The 22,048-nt window shown below is 32.2% G+C and overlaps 4 protein-coding genes across 6 annotated transcripts; 3 read left to right on the forward strand and 1 right to left on the reverse strand.

The window, feature by feature from the left end:
* Positions 1-6,254: 6,254 nt before the first annotated feature.
* LOC111920078 (serine--tRNA ligase) lies at positions 6,255-9,126 on the forward strand. The gene is made up of 10 exons (XM_023915654.2): positions 6,255-6,425; positions 6,850-7,005; positions 7,115-7,185; positions 7,282-7,443; positions 7,522-7,627; positions 7,710-7,903; positions 7,986-8,089; positions 8,177-8,360; positions 8,437-8,616; positions 8,702-9,126. Exons 2-10 carry the CDS (start codon positions 6,873-6,875, stop codon positions 8,915-8,917), a joined length of 1,350 nt encoding a protein of 449 aa, XP_023771422.1. The 5' UTR covers positions 6,255-6,425; positions 6,850-6,872; the 3' UTR covers positions 8,918-9,126.
* Positions 9,127-11,609: 2,483 nt separating this feature from the next.
* Positions 11,610-14,342, forward strand: LOC111920074 (UDP-glucose 6-dehydrogenase 3). Of its 2 annotated transcripts, none has more exons than XM_023915649.3 (2): positions 11,610-11,764; positions 12,651-14,342. In XM_023915649.3, exon 2 carries the CDS (start codon positions 12,666-12,668, stop codon positions 14,106-14,108), a length of 1,443 nt encoding a protein of 480 aa, XP_023771417.1. In that variant the 5' UTR covers positions 11,610-11,764; positions 12,651-12,665; the 3' UTR covers positions 14,109-14,342. The 2 variants fall into 2 exon arrangements, with proteins under 2 accessions (XP_023771417.1, XP_023771419.1); XM_023915651.3 differs by having other exon boundaries at positions 11,623-11,764; positions 12,654-14,342.
* An 8-nt stretch (positions 14,343-14,350) lies between these two features.
* On the reverse strand, positions 14,351-16,171 carry LOC111920076 (uncharacterized). Of its 2 annotated transcripts, XM_042899309.2 has the most exons (7): positions 15,962-16,171; positions 15,825-15,867; positions 15,653-15,751; positions 15,079-15,295; positions 14,949-15,001; positions 14,734-14,870; positions 14,351-14,649 (listed from the first exon to the last, which is right to left on the reverse strand). In XM_042899309.2, exons 1-7 carry the CDS (start codon positions 16,016-16,018, stop codon positions 14,443-14,445), a joined length of 813 nt encoding a protein of 270 aa, XP_042755243.1. In that variant the 5' UTR covers positions 16,019-16,171; the 3' UTR covers positions 14,351-14,442. The 2 variants fall into 2 exon arrangements, with proteins under 2 accessions (XP_042755243.1, XP_023771421.1); XM_023915653.3 differs by having other exon boundaries at positions 14,734-15,001.
* Positions 16,172-16,614: 443 nt separating this feature from the next.
* LOC111920075 (uncharacterized) lies at positions 16,615-18,973 on the forward strand. Its single transcript, XM_023915652.3, has 2 exons — positions 16,615-17,107; positions 18,348-18,973. Exons 1-2 carry the CDS (start codon positions 16,736-16,738, stop codon positions 18,882-18,884), a joined length of 909 nt encoding a protein of 302 aa, XP_023771420.1. The 5' UTR covers positions 16,615-16,735; the 3' UTR covers positions 18,885-18,973.
* The last annotated feature ends 3,075 nt before the right edge of the window (positions 18,974-22,048 follow it).

Consider the following 22,048-nt stretch of genomic DNA (forward strand, 5'->3'; position numbering starts at 1 on the left):
CACACAATCGATTTAGGGTTCTTCTCAGAAGGCTAAAACGAACAATGACGGCCATTGAGTCCTTTTTATACGTCCCAAACCTGAACGGTTAGGGTTTCCGCTAAACAGCGTCGACTCGCCGAGTCCATATCTGGACTCGTCGAGTCCAGTCGCGAACCCGCGACCACGTCTGCGATCCTACTCGGCGAGTCTAGGCTCCAACTCGCCGAGTCCCCTCTTAAATTACCCCAAAAATACAATTTAATAATACCTGAGATTTTGGGCTGTTACATTTAGCATGCAAATCCGTGTTTAAATCATCCAAATGTATGGAAATGATGTGTTTACGACCCTAGAACAGCCCCAAACTGTAAACACCCTTAATTGGGGTTTTGGAGCCCCAAAACCCTTCCAAATTATTTCTAGTGCTTAGCTATGACTTAGGGGCTTACATAAATGGACTTAGAACACCAAAATCTTATCATTTGGGGAGTAAACATGAGTTTACGGCCCAAGAACATTCTTCGACTGTAAACACTCATTCTTAGGCTGTAAACACCTTTTAAGGTGTTAAATTGCCCCTTAAACACCTCCTATGGCTTGGGATAATGTCTAGAATCAACCACCATCGAATTAGAGACCTTAAACTTGAAAGAAAACATGACCATAAAGGGATTACGGCCGTAAACCCCCAAGGGAATGGTTCTTTGGCTGTAAACTCCCTTAAGGAGGTCAAATGGTGCCCTAACTTCCCCTTCTGGCTTGGATTAATGCATAGAATCTTGTATTCTTCCATTAGAGACCCCAAACCATGCAAAGAAGGAACAAGTAAGAGTTTACGGCCGTAAACTCTATGTTTACAGCCGTAAACTCCCATAAATGGTCTATTTTGGGACTTAGTCACTTCCTATGCCCTATAATTGAACCTAGCTTAATCCCCCAAGTGTTTTAAGACCTTTAAGCATCCAAGAGCACCTCACCCATGAGTTTACGGCTGTAAACTCATGGGGATATGGTATATGGGCCGTAATCTCCCCTAAGAATTTACTCTTGAAGAGCAAACTCCATATCTAGGCCTTACACCCCCTTAGATGCAACCCGGATCATTCCTAACACTTGAAATAAAGTGTTTTCGCGTCTCGGAGTGTATTATTTTACTTAATTAGTAGTTCAAAGTCTAATTAGATACAATTATGTATCTCCTAGTGCTACATAGGATCCTCGCGCGTGTTCAAGCCTTAAACTGACACTTAGCATCCTAACCGACACATTTCTCGTCTGGTGAGTTCATACCCCTACACCATTTTCCGTGTTTTTCATGTTTTCAGGGGGGAATACAAGCAAAAGTACAAGGAAATCTTGTACTCAAACTTATTATTTCGTATGAAATGTTTCATATTCCGTATGCTTTTAACACTGAAAACCGTATTAACCGACCGTTTAACTTGCAGAGTTAGTTTTCAAACTAATTGCGAAACTCAATATAAAATGTTATATTTTATGTTTCATAAAGGATTTCATGCCATTCATCAAACATAATTTTCCGTATTGTTACTTGTAAATTCGTTATTCTTAAGATTGGAGACACGTCCTCTGTAACACTCCACAGAGATACGCGAGTGGAGGACCGCCCCTGTAACCAGAATCTCCTAGACGGAGAGCGTGACTTGAGTGTATAGATCTATACAGGGCTGACTACCCCGCACCTTACTGCTAGCTACAGTGGGACTGGCAGGTCTACGGGTGACAAAAGTTATAAAATGATAATGGACTTCTTATTGCCATATCTAGTCTATCGTATGGTTATGGAGCTCGCAAACTTGAATAATGGAGATTTACTTTTTAGTAATAATGAACCTAGTAAACTAACACCCTTAGGAATTAGTTTACTTCCTAATTATTAGTTTTATATACGCGTTAAAACTAATGTACTTTTCAAGGATAACCAGGCTTTCAGGATACTTACTTAAACGCTACAAGTATGGTAGATACTTGTACACTGCATTCCGAATCGATAACCAACCACCAACTTTTAAGGAAAATAAGGGTTTTTCCAGGGATAACTTAACTTCTCTTAACCAGGTTGTTTAACAAATGGATAACTAAACTTCTATTATAAGAAAATATAGGATTTTCTTGGATAACAACTTTTTCAGAAAACCAAAGGAAACTTGTTCTTTTACCAGAAACAAACCGCTTATGAACTCACTAGCTTTATGCTGGTATTTTCAAAACTGCTTGTATTCTCAGGTTCTAGTTAGACAGGTACCCCGCGTTCTTTTGGAGAAGACGGAGCGTTTAGAAGTCTCGTCTTTACTTTTGTATACTGATGTATATATAAAACATGTATTACTTTGCTTTTAAACAAATGTAAACATTCCTATGTAATGTAATGGTTGTGTTTACTATGCTTACTATGTACATTCACTTTTCCCATATATATATATATATATATATATATATATATATATATATATATATATATATATATACATACACACACACACACATACACACGTCGAAGTTGAATTATCTTGGGGTTTTTTTCCTTTTAAGAATTAACAAATCAATCTAATCTGTCGTATTTCTTCTTGCGTTTTGATAACTCATTTTCATCAACGTTTATTATTATCGTGAAAAATAACTTTAACTTAAGAAGACCAACACAAATAATAATTAGTAATCTAGAAATAAAACAAAGGGTAAAGTATACTAATGGTCCCTATGGTTTAGGGTAATTTACAGGTCTGATCCTAACTTATTTTTTTAACTTGGAAGGTCACTGCAATTTGTTTTTTTTTTTTTTGCGCGCTTGGTTTCTGTGTTACCTAAAAAGACTATTTTTCCTTGATTTTTTAATTTATTTAAATAAGGTAGGGTATGTAAGGTAAGTTAATGTGAGGTGGAAGTGGGGTTGAAGGTGTGTTTATTTAAATAAATTAAAAAAATCAATGGCAAAATAGTATTTTTATGTAAGATATGGACCAATTGCGCAACAAAACAAACAATAGGGACCTTCTGAGTTAAAAAAATAAGTTAGGGACCAAACATGCAAATTACCCCAAACCATAGAGACCATTCGTTTAATTTACTCTAAAACAAAACTAAAACCTATAATATTCAAATTAGTTTATAGTATTTACAAATGAATACAGTAGAAGGATTTAAAGATTATATAATTATAGTTAAACCTAAATTCTATTTTTTTTTTAATAAATAGATAATTAATTAGGGAATATGATACAAAAGCCCTTAAGTTTTCACAAAAATGTCGGTTTTACCATTGGACGTGTTTTAGGTCCAATAAAGCCTGAAGTTTTGTTTAATTTGTTCATTTTTACCCTTGTAGCCGGTTTCCAGGTAACCTACCGGCTACCTAATGCCAATAAAGCCCTTGAATTTTCAAAAATGTTCAGATTTACCCTTAAGTTTTTCAAAAATGTTCGGATTTACCCTTACCTTGATTTTTATTTTGATTATTATTATTATTATTATTATTATTATTATTATTATTATTATTATTATTACTACGTATTTTTAATACATTTTAATGTATGAAAATATTTTATACATACATTTTTAAATGTATACAAATATTTTTATTAATATAAATATATTTTTAAAAATATATATACTTGCATTTAGTATTTATATACATTTGAATTCTCATGTATTCCATTAAAAACGTATTTATATGTTAAAAAAGTATTTATTTGTATATAGTAGGTATAAATATATATTTATTTCATATAAAAATATATTATATACATATAGATATAAAATACATATTATATGGATTATATTGTATAAAATATATATTTATATGTATTTGTACATATTACTAACTATAAATATGTATTTATTTCATAACTATTTACATAAGATAGTTTTTATACAAATGAAACACATATTTATATGTATTAAATACAAATGAAAATGTATTTATACATTTCCAAACATATTTATATGTATTAAATACAAATAAAAAGTGTATTTATACATTTAAAGACATATTTATACATTTAAAAATATTTTTATTTGTATTTAATAGATATAAATATGTATTTCCTCTATATAAAAACTATAGTATGCATATAATTATGAAATAAATACATATTTATACTTGGTAATATGTACAAATACATCTAATTATATCTTTTATTTAATATAAAACATATAAATATGCATTTTTATATTTATATGTGTATAATATATTTTTATATGAAATGAATATATATTTATACCTACTAAATACAAATAAATACATTTTTAACATATAAATACGTTACTAAAGGAATACATGGGGTTTCAAATGTATATAAATACTAAATACAAGTATATATATATATATATATATATATATATATATATATATTAAAATATATTTATATTAGTAAAAATATTTTTATACATTTAAAAATGTATGTATAAAATATTTTATACATTTAAAAATGCATTAAAATCTAAATAATAATAATAATAACAATAATAATAATAATAATAATCAAAATAAAAAATCAATGTAAGGGTAAATTCGAACATTTTTGAAAAACTTAAGGGTAAATCCGAACATTTTTGAAAATTCAAGGGTTTTACTGGCATTAGGGTAACCGGTAGGTTACCTGGAAACCGACTACAAGGGTAAAAATGAACAAATTAAACAAAACTTCGGGCTTTACTGGACCTAAAACACATCCAAGGGTAAAACCGACATTTTTATGCAAACTTAAGGGCTTTTATGTCATTTTCCCAATTAATTAAGCTACATTTAATAGAAAGTTACACAAAGAATGAAAATTGATTTGATAAACGACACAAATACTCTCTATATCATTATTTCTGCAAATCATTTTCTACTTGTCTTCTTCTAACGCATTATGTTACATGACTTTTTCTTATTATTATTTTTTTTTCAAATGTCATTTTATGTTTTTTTCATTCTGTTAAATTCACATAATATTTAAATGCAATAATAAATGACATATTAATTTCATTAATAGACTTTCCTTTTGATTTCAAAATTACTAAATTAAAATCTCATTAGTTCACTTTATTTATTTATCTAAATGATTTGTTTAAATTGAAGAAAAAACATTTTAATTTTAATAATTCAATATTATTTTTATTTTTTTTTTTAAAAATTCAAACTTCTCAAATGTTTAGAATTTTATATTTAATTTTTATTTTAAATAAACTCATATAATACATGAGTTTCATACCTAATTGTTATAATACATGTATATATACATATTTTATACCGGAAAATACTACAAAAGAAGATTGTAATTTTTCTATACTAATTAACATAGAAAAGGAGTGACATACTTTTATATTCACCCACATTTAGACACAACAAATCTATTTTCTATATCATTATTATAACAACATTAATTTTATAAAATAACCAAGAAGTGGTTATATTATTTCATTAACATTCATTTACAAACACAACTACATAATTAGCAATAGTTTTGACTCGCCAATGTTTTTTAGGCTAAAGAGTATGGTAGTTGTTTTGTCAATGCTAAAAGCGTGACATATAGACGCTATGCATGATTTTACTATTTTTGCTACAATTTAGCAATGAATGGGGTGTGGTAAAATTTTTACTTTTGAAAATAAAAAAAACCTAAATTTCCATTGACCAATCAATAGTTAGAATTTATAATTTGCCACCGGTGGAAAGGTGCCGCCCATATTATACCTATAGTGAAAAATGAATTCCGAATGTGTCACATAAGTTACCGCCGGTAAGCAATTTGTGACACTGTCCAACCTTATGCCATATTGATTGGTGGCCAGAGTCCAAAGAGGCAGAGACCGTGCCTTAAGGTTAGTGTTTCTTAGGCTTTAATTTTTAGGATTTGTTTTTTTAAATGTTAGCTGGTTTTATAAAAATTGTGATGAATGGTGTTCGTATAACGTATTAAACTTGGATTCAACTAGTTTTAGCTTTTGGATTTAAATAATTATAACTTGATTAGGAATTTAGAATTTGTGAGTTTATTTTTTTGGTTTGCGTTAGTTTATTTTTATTAATTACAAATAGAGATCTCGAGATCTCTTACAAATAGAGTCAAATGTAGTTTGTCTTTGTCATGCCAAATTCCCGTTTTCTTAGGTTGGAATTTTCAATTGGGTATGCAATTAATTTGGAAGGGTAGCCGTAGCTGGGTTCTCTATAATAGAAATCAATACTTCAGTCTCATCCTTTAGACCTTTACTTAAATAGACTAATGGGCTTAAAAAGTGGTCTATTTCTAAAACCTTTATAAGATCCTCAACGCATTGAACAATTTTCAGATTTGAAAGTATAAAAACCCTAGCCGACCTCTCTGTTCTCGGTTGTCTTGTACAGAGCACATCACTCCATTTTGATCTCCTCCCCATCTTGCAATCGGCTCTCTTCTTTGTGTACAGGCTCCCCAAATCGACACAGCCCACAGGTCCTCCTTGAGTCTCTTCTCTTTTTCTCCGTTTTATTTCACTGTACACTGAATTCTGATTTAATCTTGTTGCTGGATTTGTAAATTGACAGTAAATCCCAATTCCCGATTTGGATTTTTACAATTTTACTATAAGTGTGCTAGTTTTTGCAGTCCTTGATTTTCAAATATAACTATCAAAACCTAAAGCCTAAAATGTAAAAGGTAAGGAAAACAGGGAAATCTTGATAGTGTGCCTCAGTGCTTGTTGCTTGCAAAGTTACATGTTGCAGCTTTTTTATAGTCAATTAGTAATATAATTTGTCCATTTTGATAGTAATGTGTAAATGCAGGCTATCTGTGTTGTTCATATTCGTTTTGTTGCCCTTACACTTTACTGCCTTATGCTCAAATTTTGTTTTTTCTTCACATTATTTTATACCAGAAAGCAAGAAAGAAGGAGAAAGCATGTTGGACATAAATCTATTTAGGGAGGAAAAGGGCAACAACCCAGAAATTATACGCGAATCTCAGCGTCGTCGATTTGCAAATGTAGAAATTGTTGATGAAATTATTGATCTTGACAGGAAGTGGCGAGAACGTAAGCTTCATTTTGATTTATCTTGGAGTTTATATATTACATACCTTAGGAAACAGGCTTTACAATGTACACACATCATTTTGTTCATTCTTTACATTTTGATTTACAGGTCAATTTGAGCTTGAACAGTTGCGCAAAGACTTTAACAAGATCAACAAAGAAGTGGCTAAACTTAGAATCGTAAGTCTTTCTATCTTTAAAAATCTTGTGTTTCATTAGCATGATGAACTTTTATAGTATCTTTAATACTAAATTGCAAAATTGATTCATTTGAAGGCTGGGGAAGATGCCAGTTCCAAGATAAAAGACACAGAGGAAAACAAGGACTCAACTGCAAAGAAAGATTTAGAGGTTCAGGCAGCTCGTGCAGCATTATATTCAAAATTGGAGGTGGTTGGGAATCTTGTGCATGATTCTGTTCCTGTTAGCAATGATGAGGTGGACATTATTTTTTCTTTCTTGTTTCTTCAAATACACATATGTATGATGTATCCCATAACATTCATCATCTCTTAGGCAAATAATGCTGTTGTCCGGGATTGGGGAGAGAAAAGAACAGAGCCAAACCTAAAAAATCATGTCGAGCTTGTCGAACTTCTTGGAATTGCAGATTTGAAAAGAGGTGTTATAATTAATTATTTGATTCACTTTTAACATGTTATTGAAGGGCTAAGCTAACACATCTTTTTTAATGTTATATTTAGGTGCTAATGTAGCTGGTGGTAGAGGATTTTATTTAAAAGGAGATGGTGTGCGTCTGAATCAAGCTCTTATAAACTTTGGACTTGATTTTCTTGAGAAAAGGGGGTTCACATCGTTGCAAACTCCATTCTTTATGAGGAAAGATATAATGGCAAAGTGTGCTCAATTAGCCCAATTTGATGAAGAACTTTACAAGGTAAATAAAAATATACATCTCCCTCCAGTTGTGTGGAAAATATTTTTCAAGATTTAAAGTGATTGTTCTGCTTGATTGATAGGTAACAGGTGAGGGAGATGACAAGTATCTGATTGCTACTGCTGAACAACCACTTTGTGCTTATCACATAGATGACTGGATTCATCCAACACAGCTACCACTAAGGTAAAGAGGGCTGAACCTATTAAGCTGATTAAGCCAGAAAGAAAAGAAAGTTGTTCATTTTTTTTTTTTTTTTTTGAAAATTGTCAGATATGCTGGATATTCATCTTGCTTCCGGAAGGAAGCTGGGTCCCATGGTCGTGACACTCTTGGAATCTTCCGTGTTCATCAGTTTGAGAAAGTGGAACAGTTCTGTATCACCAGCCCTAATGCTAATGACTCATGGGACATGCATGAGGAGATGATCAAAAACTCTGAGGACTTTTATCAAATGGTAATTAATTAATTACTAGTATTTGTTTTCACTTCAGCATAAATATTTATTCATATTTATTTATTGAACACTGCAGTTGAATTTGCCTTATCATGTGGTGTCCATAGTCTCTGGTGCACTAAATGATGCTGCAGCAAAGAAGTATGACTTGGAAGCATGGTTTCCTGCATCCAAAACCTACAGAGAGCTTGTGTCATGTTCAAATTGCACTGATTACCAGTCAAGAAAGTTGGAGATTAGATTTGGGCAGAAGAAGGTTGGTTTTGGTTTAAAATTTTGAATTGTATTTTGTTTGTTAATTTCATTAAATTAAATTATTAAGTGGAGTGTTGATTTTGCAGAGCAATGAACAAACAAAGCAATACTGTCATTTATTGAATTCCACACTCACAGCAACAGAGAGGACAATGTGTTGCATTCTGGAGAATTACCAGAGGGAAAATGGTGTTGAAGTGCCTCAAGTGTTGCAGCCTTTTATGGGTGGAAAGACGTTTATGCCCTTCATAGCTCCTCCTGCTGCTACTAAAGAAACAAAAGGAGGAAAGAAATCAAAGTAGTAGTTACTACTTGTTATTTGCTTCCACAAATACATACACTTGATTTCTATGGTTTTTTTATTTTGGGATGATACGATAGGTTTTTGGGTGTTTGTTGTTGCTGATGATAGAATGAATTGCATGTGTTTTATTTGAATTTTGGATATGGTGGATGTGATATTTGCTTGAATTTGTACTTCTAGAAATTTACATGAAAGCTTTCTGACTTATTGGTCGTTTGTGGTTTTGATTGTGAAAATACTAGAGATCGTGGGGAAATAAATTTCACAATTGACCTAAATTGCAAGAGCTTAATGAGTTAAATGACGAAGACTCTAGTTTATTTATTTATAGTATCTTATTATTATAATTGGTTTTGTTTTCATCTTGATCAATCTCATATTCTCATTTACTTTTAACATATTGTTTATTTTATTTGATTTTTTGTTTTGTCGAATGTGATTTCATTGGTCGTTATTTTGGTTGTGGGGATTTAAATTTTAAGGCGAATGGTCCAATAAATGGTGAGGATCCACTTTAACACCGTCAAGGAAGGTGCTGCCAAGAAGAGGTTGACAGTGGTGAAACATATTCCAAGTCAAAGACTCAAAGTGTGTTATTTTTATGGAATAAATAACAAATTTGGTCTCTAATGTTATCGTTTTGTAGGTTTGATACATCAAACTTTATATGTACATATTTCATATTTATTAAGTCATCGCATCTATAAGAACACTGGTTCCTTCATTTGAAAATAATGTTTGTACAATGTATGAGTTTATTTTGATACATTTGTTATCAGTTCGTTAATAATACTTAAACATAGCAACGAATCTATAGTTTGAAGTTTTTTCAATATATAATTAAATTAAAATTTATAAACTATATGTAGTATAAATTTTTATCTATAAAATTTTGTTAAACGTGAAGAGAGGTGAAAAATGAAGTTGATCATGTGTAGTGCATACTGCACATGCGACGCTATTAATTAATGGAAGCTTCGTTGATATAGTAGTGTAAGTGTACATACCTTAATACAAAAGAATGAGTAGACTTGAACCATGGGTTTGACTCCTTTGTATTTTAATTAAATTACACATTGCACCCTTGAAATTGTGTCTAGATTGTATGTATACAATGCTGTATTTGTAAACTATCAAATTAAGACTTAAATTACTCTTAAAAAGCATGCGTTTTTGGACTATATTTGATTTTACGTAATGTTAAAAGTAAATTTATTAATAACAGTTTTAGTGGTAGCATTATCCTATATTGATCTTTTTTTTTTAATTAATTAATTAATTTATAAATATGTAATATTTCTGTATAAATCTTTTTTAAATGATGAGCAGTAAGTATAATTGTCAAACCAACTTTAGACATTGCAAACAAGCAAAGTTAATCCGAGTGCAATGCATAGTTGCGTACACTTTGAGAATCCTAGTCCCATTTTCTAATCAAGTTAAAAAGATTATAAAACTTTATTCGTTTCTTTTTATATTAAACAATGTAGGAAAAAAAGTACACACAATTGTGAATGTACCCCACCATATTTATAATGATGAGATGTCGGTGCCACTAAACTTGAAGCCAAAAAAACTCAAGCATTCGGGGAAGGAATTATCCCATTTACTTGTAAAACTGCTAAAAATAAATTTTCTTTCAATCTATTGTTTACTCTCTTATTATGGATCATCATATATTATCATAAGCATAAAAGCATAAACATAAAGTGATGAGATTTTATTCAAATTGTAAAAAAAGGCCTTTAGGCTCGGTTGCCTACAACGGAAAATATTTTTCCTAAGAATTCATCTGAGAGGAACATAAATGTACGGGGACCATTCAAATATTATTTTTATGAGTTACATAATATTGGAAATGATATAATAAAAGACAAATGATAAAATGACTTGTTTAATGACTTTCGATCAAGTTTTCATCGAGTCTAAAAGACATAAAGGGTGTGTTTCGCAGCAAGATTATTAGAGCTTTTAAACAAAACTTGAATTAAAAACAATGTCTGTTTAGAACTAAATCTTAAAGCTTTTATTTTATAACTTAAAGCTTAATACAAAAAACTACTTTAAGTAGAATTTAGCTTACAAAAAATTTAAAGATTGACATCACTTATGGATCATAAGACGGGTTAATGTGAGTCATTCCGATAATAAAGTTTATCATTTTTAAAAACTTTTTAACTTTTAGTTTTACTTTTAATGTAAGTTTTTTAAAAAGTTTATATCCATCTTTTTCAAACACTTCTGGTCAAATAATAATTATAAATTCCAATTTTTATGTAAACTTTTCAAAAGTTTATATCTTTATTTCTGCCATTGATAATTATAATAAAACTTGATGGGTAAAAATGTTGAGAAATAATAGAGTTTATCATTTTTAAAAACTTTTAATTTTTAGTTTAACTTTTAATGTAAGTTTTTTAAAAGTTTATATGTATCTTTTTCAAGCACTTCTGGTCAAATAATAATTATAAATTCCAATTTTTATGTAAACTTTTCAAAAGTTTATATCTTTATTTCTGCCATTAATAATTATAATAAAACTTGATGGGTAAAAAATGTTGAGAAACAGTTTTGAAGGAGAAAAGTGAAAGAATTTTACACCTCCCTGTCCATCTGCCAAATGCGTGTAGGTGGACGCGTTGAGCTGTCCACATCATGGCAAACGAGTTAGAAACAAAAGGGTTATCAGAGGGTAATAAAGTGTCATTCATTGAAACGTAAGGGAAAGATATTATATTTTCAACGATTATATAAACATGTCCCCGCTTTCTATGTTTCGTATTACACATAACAGATCTCTCTCGTTGTTTCAAAGAAGCACACCCTGTGATCGCGGATCTACAAGGTAACATTTCCGATCCATGATTTTGTGTATTAACTTCATTTGGTATTGCGTTTACCTTGTAATTCTTAGTGTTATTAGCACCAATTGCTCTGTTTTTGACCTAAATGACCCGATCTATTTGTTTACTTGTTAGATCCATTTTTTATTTATATGATCAGATCCATTTACATTTGGTTCATTGAAGATATTTAAGTTGTTATATCTTAGTGAGCTGAAATTTAGGTTGTCGGTTATAAATCGAAGGTGTTCGCTTTAGATCTGTGCGGTTGGTATTGTTTAATTGATGTGATCAAGGATTTTTCATTGTAATTCAATCAAAATGCTTGAGCCGCTCGAGTTCAAACTAGAATGTGTTCGCGATTTATTTAGTTGCTTATATCTGAAGCAGATCTAAACTTTTACCTAAAATCAAGCAAAGGTGTCCAGTTTTTATAAAACTATAGCAAGCTCTCACTGGACTGTTATTCTGTTAAGTAATAAGTACTCCATTCTATTACATCTAACCTAAAATCTCCGCTTATAGGTTTTCCATACGCATCTTTAATTTTATGTTAATTACGTCCATTAGAAGATTTCATGTTTGATCAGTGTCTAAGATACTTCGTTATATAGAGTAGGGCACGAGAAGAGCAAAATCTCGAATGATCCTCACACATGCAAATCTGGATGGATCTTTTTGGCATTTTTCCGATCTCTTCTTTTGAAAAGAGTAGCAATGACTATTGGATTGTTACTTGTTTGAGCATCCATTGATAAGTTCCACAATATAATTTCTTCTGTGACAATGGAAAATGTAATTTAACTGTTTAAGTAAAAAGTAACTTTTGATCAACTTTATATGCGACTTGATATATGCTTATTCGGAATCCTGATCTACATTCTACAGTAGTAACACAAGAAGATGGTGAAGATCTGCTGCATTGGAGCTGGTTATGTTGGGGGTCCCACCATGGCTGTGATAGCACTCAAGTGCCCTGATATCGAAGTGGCAGTAGTTGATATCTCTGTACCTCGCATAACAGCCTGGAACAGTGACCAGCTCCCAATCTACGAGCCAGGTCTTGATGATGTGGTGAAGCAACGCAGAGGCAAGAACCTCTTCTTCAGCACTGATGTGGAAAAACACGTTTGTGAGGCCGACATTGTATTTGTCTCGGTCAACACCCCAACAAAGACCCGTGGTCTTGGAGCTGGTAAAGCTGCTGATCTCACATACTGGGAAAGTGCTGCCCGTATGATTGCTGACGTGTCAAAATCAGACAAAATCGTTGTTGAAAAATCAACTGTTCCAGTGAAAACAGCTGAAGCCATTGAAAAGATTCTGACACATAACAGCAAAGGGATCAACTTCCAGATCCTTTCAAACCCGGAGTTTCTCGCTGAGGGAACCGCAATTCAAGATCTTTTTAACCCCGACAGGGTTTTAATCGGAGGCAGGGAAACCCCAGGGGGAGAGAAAGCAATCCAAGCTTTGAAGGCAGTGTACGCAAAATGGGTCCCGGATGAAAACATCATCACAACAAACTTATGGTCCGCTGAGCTGTCGAAACTTGCTGCCAACGCCTTCCTGGCGCAACGTATCTCATCCGTTAACGCCATGTCAGCGCTCTGCGAGGCGACCGGTGCGAATGTTAGCCAGGTGGCGTATGCGGTTGGGAAGGACACAAGAATCGGCCCAAAGTTTTTGAACGCGAGTGTTGGTTTTGGTGGGTCTTGCTTCCAGAAGGATATTTTGAACTTGGTTTACATCTGTGAGTGTAATGGTCTCCCTGAAGTAGCAGAATACTGGAAACAAGTGATCAAGATTAATGACTACCAGAAGACCCGTTTTGTGAACCGGGTTGTGGCGTCTATGTTCAACACTGTTTCCAACAAGAAGATTGCGATACTTGGGTTCGCATTCAAGAAGGACACAGGTGACACCCGTGAAACACCAGCCATTGATGTTTGCAAGGGTTTGTTAGGTGACAAAGCGTTGTTGAGTATCTATGATCCACAAGTCACGGAGGATCAGATCCAGAGAGACCTTTCCATGAAGAAGTTTGACTGGGACCACCCTCTTCACCTTCAGCCAATGAGTCCCACTACTGTGAAACAAGTAGGTGTTGTTTGGGATGCTTATGAAGCCACCAAGGATGCTCACGGTGTTTGTATTTTGACTGAATGGGACGAGTTCAAAAACCTTGATTTTCAGAAGATATATGACAACATGCAGAAACCTGCTTTTGTGTTTGATGGGAGAAACGTTGTGGACAGTGAGAAACTGAGAGAAATCGGTTTCATTGTCTACTCGATTGGTAAGCCACTTGATGCTTGGCTCAAGGACATGCCTGCTTTGGTCTAAACAAACAATTTGGAACTTGAGAGCACTAGTCAGTTCAGTTCAGTTCACTATTTTTGGCTGGTCAGTTCTTTTATTCTTATATTTGCACCCTGTAGTGAAAAAAAAAACAACTTCCATTTGGGTTGGTAATTGGTTGCCATATTATATATGTTTACTAAGCTTTTTTATGTTCAGTTCATTCCTTCTACATTGTATCTCATGGATTTTTTAATATGATGACCCTTTTTTGTTGAAGTAGTATGTTATTAATTTTTCTTAAACAAAACAAACAACTCTCATCAACCAAAATCAATAGAAAATAACAAGCTTATTGAGTATTGACCTATAAAGAAAACTATGTACTTACGCTGAACAAATAGAGCTTAAGTACAATGGAAAGAGCCAGCTGCAACAGAAAAATCCCAGCAACAATCCAAAACCATTTTTCGCCTGCGGACGCTATGTGAGTTTTTAGATTTGATGCCACAAACATTGCTGACATGAATCCAGCAACACCCGTAACCACCCACCGGATTGCTTCCACCGGAATAATAGACAGAAACTGCAATTCAAATTAATAATTTTGAACTTTTGAAGTAGCAAGAAACAAAACTGAAATCTGAAAACTTTGAAAAAATTTGCTTACGACTGCGGGGATGAAGATGAAGAGAGAGTAGCCATAGAGGCAGAGTAGTTGAGCAAGGCCCAAAGGTGCAGAGAAGTACTTGAGAATTATATACAAGGCGATGGGTACAACAACAACATAGCCATACAAAACGCTAGCTGACCATGTCAACAGATGAATATCATAGTCCCATTCCAAATGATGTAGCTTTCGAGCAAGATAAGTCACACATGTACCAATTGAAGCTGATGCAAAGATCAATGTTGTGCATATCCAAAAGGGTCCATACCTACAACAAAACCAGTGTTCATTAATGTACACAACACATTATGAAATATGAATAATATACTTTCAGAAATAACTTACAAGTCTGGGGTAGTAGCAGTTTTCTGACTGAAGGTTCCTTTGAAGGGAAAAAATGAATCTTTAATCCTCGCTAGAATATCAGACGTGTCAACATCAAAGTAGGGCTGGTAAGCAGCGACTGTGAATATCTTAAGCCAACCCGGGGGAGCGGCTGCTTGTTGTTGTTGTTGTTGCTTTTGTTGATCTGATGAACCAGAAATTGGCTTTGAGAAGGGAACTGCACATACAGATCAATTCTCACAAAATAAGTAATAAAGTACGACTACACAAATCACATATCTTCAATTGTCATTATTTTATGAAAGTATACGAAAACATATGGAAAAGTTATATTTAAACCAAGTTAAATTACATTTAAAAACAACACTAATTGAGCTTCTGAAATCAAAAGCAGAGTATACACTGTTTCAAACTTTTCTGATTTGAAAGATTAATGGTGATTAGAGTATGATGCTGAAGTGTGTATGCTTAATTCCGGCATTGAAATAAATTATAAATCGATATCAATGTAGTGAGCCAATTGGAAACGAGATAGATAGATTGATTGAGATTTGAATTTGGAAACATAAAATACCATCAGAATCACGAGGTATGCCAGAACTAGAACGAGAACTGGCGGAGATCTTCCCTCCTTGTGGTGTAGAAGAAGGTGGAAACGTTTGGAGTGTCGACTCTGCAATGAAAAACTTAATGGGCTTAACAACGAGTCTAAAAAGATTTACGAAATTCTGATTAGATAGGGTTACCGTTGAATTTGATGGAGACTTGTCCCGGCGGATCTGGAACAGACTGAAATATAAATCTAAGTTAATGTTCTGATTACTAATTAGGTATTTATTAAACACGATTAAATGCAAATGAAGAAGAACAAGAAGACACGTACCGGAACAGATCCGGAAGTATTCTGATTATTAATGCTTGTGTAATTTCCTGACATCATTTTTCTGATCTTCTTATTCAAATATACGCGCCAAAACGATTGCAATTTCAAGACAAATTCTCATGCAGAATTGCGATTTCAACAGAAATTTCTCTTTTAATCTCTCTCTTGTCTTGTCTGGTGTTTAGCTCCCGTGACGGGGACACAGATCTCTTTGGTTGTTGCTCCCCTTTCTATTTCACAGATATGATAGACTCAAACTTTTATTACTTTACATGGAGTAATATATTTTACCATGCGGTATAAACCGGCCTAATTGACCGAATTGCCCTCTCATAATAAGTATTAAATGTAACGATTTTTACTTTTAACTGTTTTAAAATAAGGCATACAATTTCTAGTACTGTACCATTGCAGTCCAAATTTTTGGTGTGTTTCCATTCGTTATAAAATTCATTATGTTTTGAGGTTCAAAATAATGATATTTAAAGAAACAACTGAAACTCAATATAAACTTAAATTTTAAAATAGAATATTAGTTCATTTTTTGGGGGGTTTTAAGTTCAATCGTAAAATTAGAAGTTGGATAAATGGAACTATACTGTGATAGTAAAGGGACTACTTTTGTAACTTACTTGCTATCGAAACTATTACCAAATTTCTGAAAATTGTCATCGTCTACGTCTTTGCCTTTCCGTTGACAGATCTCCTCTTCCTCCTGGGACACACCACAACGGCACAGCCACCACCGCGATCGATCGGTGAGGAAAAAAAAAAATGCAACCAGCAAACACCACCTTGTCTGATCTTTATACTCACCATCGTCATCAGGATACCTCTCAGTACTATTCGTATTTCCCCTCTCAAAACCCTAACCCTTATCCCCTTCATCAGCAACGCCACTTGCAAATTGAATCGCAATATAGCAGTGCCGCGATAAATCCTGATCCTCCTGGTTCCGAATCCTATTTGCCGTCATATTCCATTAGCCACGCCGGTGGCGCCTACAATGCTCTCCATGCCAGCGCTCTGACCTACGCTCAGACAATTACTGCGGCGCCACCACCTACTTATGCATCCGACTTGTTGGTGCAAAATTGGGTGACAGAGGAGTCTGTTCAGCCATATGGAAGTGCTCTATATGCAACTGTAAGTTAAAGAGTCCATTTAGTTTTTCAAAATTCTGTCTTTTTTGTTAGACCCAAACTGACATGTGTTCTTGGGAATTGAAATGTGTCACTTTTCTAAATTTGAGAGGATTTTAGATTCTGATTATGTGCCAATAATGGACAGTAAGTTAGAGCCCATTTCGTTTTTCAGAATTCAATCTTTTATGTTAGACCCAAATTGATAATTGTTATTTGATAGTGGAATATGTCACATTTCTAAATCTGATAGTATTCTAGATTCTGATTTGTGCCAAGAATCGACAGAGCAACAACTATTTCAGATTGAAATATGTTGGTTATAAATTAGTAACAAATTTCATATCAACTTGTTGTTCATAGCAAATTTGAAGTGTAGGCTGTACTTCTGTAGCTCATGTTTCTTGAACAGAGAGCATATAGGAGATCTAACTCATGTGGTAAGAGTGTGGTTGTTATTTAATGGCGGTGTTTAATCATGCTCCAAGTTCCATCTGTCATAAACCTTTAGCATTTGAAGTTAAGTGGGATTGCTGGGACAACTAAACATACTCTCATTGTTGCATATATTTCTTAGTGAATCTGTCATCTTAAATGTTTGTTAATATGGTATATAATTACTGAAACCAAATTTCAGCTAATTTCTTAGTTAGTGTCTTAGTGATAAGGTCAACCTTAATATTCCGAAAGAGCGAATGAGTTTTTAACCAATGTATTTGTAATTGGCCACAACTTATCGTTGTACATGCTCAAATGTAAAAAAAATACAGTTATACCACAGTTTTCTGTTCTAATCATCCTAGATTTATTTCCCTAGAAAAATAAGAATTGTAAATTGCCAAAACTAACTCACTTGGACGTATTCAACAACAACAACAATCCCCAGGTCAATGGGGGTAAGGGAGAGTTTAGATGTAGACAGTCACAGTCTTGCCTCCACCCAAGGAAATCTTTTACAGATTCAAAATTGCAAGGCCCAAAAAGTTACTGTTTGATTGGGATTCCATTGATGCGTGATTTAAAATTTAGTAACGTGATGCAATGAGTTTTTGGAATTACATTTAGGTATGGTGGATGGGATTTAAGAGATAGGTTGAGGAAATGTATGTTAAGCATGCTAGTCCATCAGTTGAAAAAGGATAAAAGTTTATATTATTTGTTTTTTAATGTTGATCTTGATATACTATTATTTATTTGTAAATTTGTATCTAAAAACGTATTTGTGGCAATGTTTGCATGCACAGGCTGGATTGATAGGTCAAGATAGCTCACAACAACTACTAACTTCAATCCCCAGTGGATGGACCAATCCAAGCGCCCAACAACCTCGTGGGCCATGGAAAAAAATCCCAAAGAAAACAAAAATCGCCCAGTCAGCGTGGTGTGAAATCTGTAAAATCGAGTGCAACACCAAGGACATTCTTTATAAACATAAGTTGGGTAAAAAACACATAAAAAACATTGAAAAATTAAACACAGCTGCTTCTTTAACTTTTGGCACTACTTCCACAAGCAACCCCAATCCAATCATAGGACCCTTGGAAAACCCTAAAAATCTCAATCCCAATCTGATCCCAAAAAAGAAGAAGGTGGAGACTCCACAAGAGCTAGAAATGAAGAGGAGGAAGGTAGTGGAAGGTGGAGCATCTGTGAATGCTGTGAGGACTTGTACAATATGCAACGTCGTTTGCAATAGTGATACGGTTTTTAGATTCCACCTTGGGGGCCAAAAGCATATTTCCATGTTGAAAAAATCACACCAAGGTAGTGGTACAGTTTGAGAGTTTGAACATAATCATGACTCATGTGTTTATTTATCATCTATGTTACTATGATTGATTGATATACTATTAGTAGTGATATAAGTAAACATGTTAGATGTTTTTCTTGTTAGGAAACATAACTAACATAAGATGTTCATGTAACAAAAATGATGATTTAACATTTTGTATCAGCATGCATAAATCATGATGGTATTCAAGTGTCAAGTGTTTAAAATTTAGAAATATAATACAGTATATAAATTTGGTCTCAAGTCTGAAGTCATTAAGTCGATGCAGACAAAAAAACCTGAAAAAAGAAAAGAGAGCATAAAAGGTCGTAATCAAACTATTCAAACCATGTGCAAGTCAGTTGCTTTTTCAAGACGTGAGTTGCGTGTTCCCGAATAATAATCTTTGTCCCCCACATATTTCTTTTCTCTTCCTATAGATATATTTGTATATTCCTTTAGATAGTGATGAATAAGCGTTATAAAATTATTGATTTATATATATATATATATATATATATATATATATATATATATATATATATATATATATATATATATATATATATATATATATATATATATTTTTAAACTACTCATTTTTTCTGGTTAGGTTTTGATAGACCCAATGTTTTAAAACCTGGATTGACCCCATCGGTTGGATTATGTACCGATGAAGAGACCAAGTTAACTAAGAGCAGATTTTTTTTTATCTATTTACAAATCCGATTAAACTAATTGGTAACACGATTTGTAAAAAACCCTGGTTAAACCTAATATGTTACATATTTATATTTATCTTCTATTTTTTTAACAACAATGCACATATTTTAAAAAAGCATATTCTGAAACAAAATATCAAACAATTTTGAACTAATATTTTATTATTATTATTATTATTATTATTATTATTATTATTATTATTATTATTATATTTTGCTTCATGATTTAATATGCCCGCATTGAGCCCACTTTTCTTGTTTTTGAAACATTAATATTTTCATGTTAAGTAAAAACTTTGTTAAATTTATATATTTATTTCATTAAACATTGATTCAAAGATACTTGGTTCAAAGGGTTAAGTGGACTGTCATATCTTGTAATCTTTTCTTTGTATATTCGACTCTAAAGTATCTTTAAATTCAATCAAAAATTTTTACTAGTAACTGATTTTTATATAATAATTTTTCTCTATACATAACAAATTATTCCTTAATAAAGTTGTATAATATAATATTTTAATTCATAAATTGTTGTGTATGTAAAAAAGTTATTTCCTTTTTTATTGGATGTTTTATTTTTTTTGGGTTGAAAAAGACACAATCACTTATGTTTGAAAGATTTTCAATAGTATATAAAAGTCCACTAAAAAATTCACCATTATGCATTGCATTTATAGAAGAATTACTCATATTTTGAAAATCGGATTGATCCAATAGTGGGGTTTTAAAACATTGGATAAAACACACTATTTTCATCGATTTATCGTTCCAATTACTAAAGCATTTTTATCATGATTAAACTACTTTTGACAGTCGAAAAGTCAAATATCTAGTTATTGGGTGTTTCATGTTTAAATTTGTCCATTTCATTGAGAAAAAGTTTAAATCTAAAAACAAATCTATAGATGAAGTCGGTGGAAGTGAACGATTGGAGGGATGTTGGACTATTTTCATACCAGGTCCCACCGTGGGACCCATTTTGCTTGCCTCAACCTATTAGTCTATTACAATTAAGAAACAGGCTGCTTCAATGTTAATTAATATCGCCAAACATATCGTTGTAGCATTCTATTTTATTTTTGTTATTAACATGATTGCATTTCTTTGTTAAAAATAGTAATGTGTAACTATAAATTTATAAAATGCATTCAGTTACATATTACTATTTTCGGTAATAAATGTGTCGTTGTTATTTGCAAAAAAGAAAATGTCAATACCTTGTTATTATTGATAAAAAAAAAAAGAAAAAAATAAGAGTATAGTGCTATTTTATATATATATATATATATATATATATATATATATATATATATATATATATATATATATATATATATATATATATATATATATATCTTTACTATCTTATAAAAGAAATCCTACTATTTCTAAAAATATATTGAATATAAAAATATTATTTTTTTAAGACGTTCAAATCATTAAGCTAATAGTACAAGTAGTCATCAATAAAATAATATTAAATTTTAACCTGTATTTTGAATCCTTATATTTCTCAACAAATTCTATCTCCTTCCCTAAATTTCGGATAATTCAAAATTTGAAACCATCAGAAAATACATGTTGATTCAAATATTCCTCCTGCAGATGGCTCTTTCTTAACAGGTTTTTATTTTAATCCTTACTTGTAATTGATTTCATCATTTTTAACTTTTTGGATTTTTATCTTATAAATATATTGGGTGAAGGCTTTATTATATCAGGTTTGTTCCTAAAAAGGTTTTTACTATGTTTCTTTAATGTGTTGGCTTTGCAGGTTCAAAGAACTCAACCAAGAGGGCCAGTTAGAGCATTGTATTATCATTAGTTTGTATATTTTAGCATCTTACTTTTGCAATAAAGAACGGTTAAACACAAGATTTGACATGATTAAGGTAGTTTGTATATTTTTAATCTTGTTTAGTCTAAAAATGAAACTTTTTTCATCATTGGTCCTTATACTATCAAGTTTCATCACATGGACTTCCTGATTACGGTGATTATTGTCCTTATTATAAGGTTCTATATAGATTTTGTTCAATATTTTAAGGTTTCGAGAACCTAAATCAATATGAATCCTTGAATTACATACCATCGTTGAAAATGTTTTCATTTGTGACCAAACTTGGTTTAAAATCACAATGAACAAGTTGACACCTGAGTATTTTGGCCTTCTCAAAGGCCTATTTATCGACTTTTGAATCACAACACCTGATATTCTAAAGGTTTATTTTTATAAACTATTATTTATATATTTTAGCATTTTACTTAGTAGGACATTAAATTAATAAATGAATTAAGGAAAACGAAAAAAAAAAAAAAAAAAAGAGGACGATAAACAGTCCAAGTGGTTTGGGTATGTATAAATGGAAGTAATAACCATTTAGGGGGTGTTTGGCAAAAAAAAACTTATTGCTTATTAGTTTATTAGCTTATAAGTTAATAAGTAAGTGTA

The sequence above is a fragment of the Lactuca sativa genome, chromosome 2 (genome assembly GCF_002870075.4).
Source record: "Lactuca sativa cultivar Salinas chromosome 2, Lsat_Salinas_v11, whole genome shotgun sequence".
NCBI classification, from domain to species: Eukaryota; Viridiplantae; Streptophyta; class Magnoliopsida; order Asterales; family Asteraceae; genus Lactuca; species Lactuca sativa.

Excerpts from the sequence above, each read along its gene's own strand:
- LOC111920078 (XM_023915654.2), top strand. The coding sequence starts at position 6,873 with ATGTTGGACATAAATCTATTTAGGGAGGAAAAGGGCAACAACCCAGAA. Across the intron at positions 7,006-7,114 it reads TGACAGGAAGTGGCGAGAAC|GTCAATTTGAGCTTGAACAG; the intron begins GTAAGCTTCATT and ends TTTGATTTACAG. Across the intron at positions 7,444-7,521 it reads TTCCTGTTAGCAATGATGAG|GCAAATAATGCTGTTGTCCG; the intron begins GTGGACATTATT and ends ATCATCTCTTAG.
- LOC111920074 (XM_023915649.3), top strand. The coding sequence starts at position 12,666 with ATGGTGAAGATCTGCTGCATTGGAGCTGGTTATGTTGGGGGTCCCACC.
- LOC111920076 (XM_023915653.3), bottom strand. The coding sequence starts at position 16,018 with ATGATGTCAGGAAATTACACAAGCATTAATAATCAGAATACTTCCGGA. Across the intron at positions 15,296-15,652 it reads CATACCTCGTGATTCTGATG|TTCCCTTCTCAAAGCCAATT; the intron begins GTATTTTATGTT and ends CTGTATGTGCAG. Across the intron at positions 14,650-14,733 it reads TCATCTTCATCCCCGCAGTC|TTTCTGTCTATTATTCCGGT; the intron begins GTAAGCAAATTT and ends TTTGAATTGCAG.
- LOC111920075 (XM_023915652.3), top strand. The coding sequence starts at position 16,736 with ATGCAACCAGCAAACACCACCTTGTCTGATCTTTATACTCACCATCGT. Across the intron at positions 17,108-18,347 it reads GAAGTGCTCTATATGCAACT|GCTGGATTGATAGGTCAAGA; the intron begins GTAAGTTAAAGA and ends TTGCATGCACAG.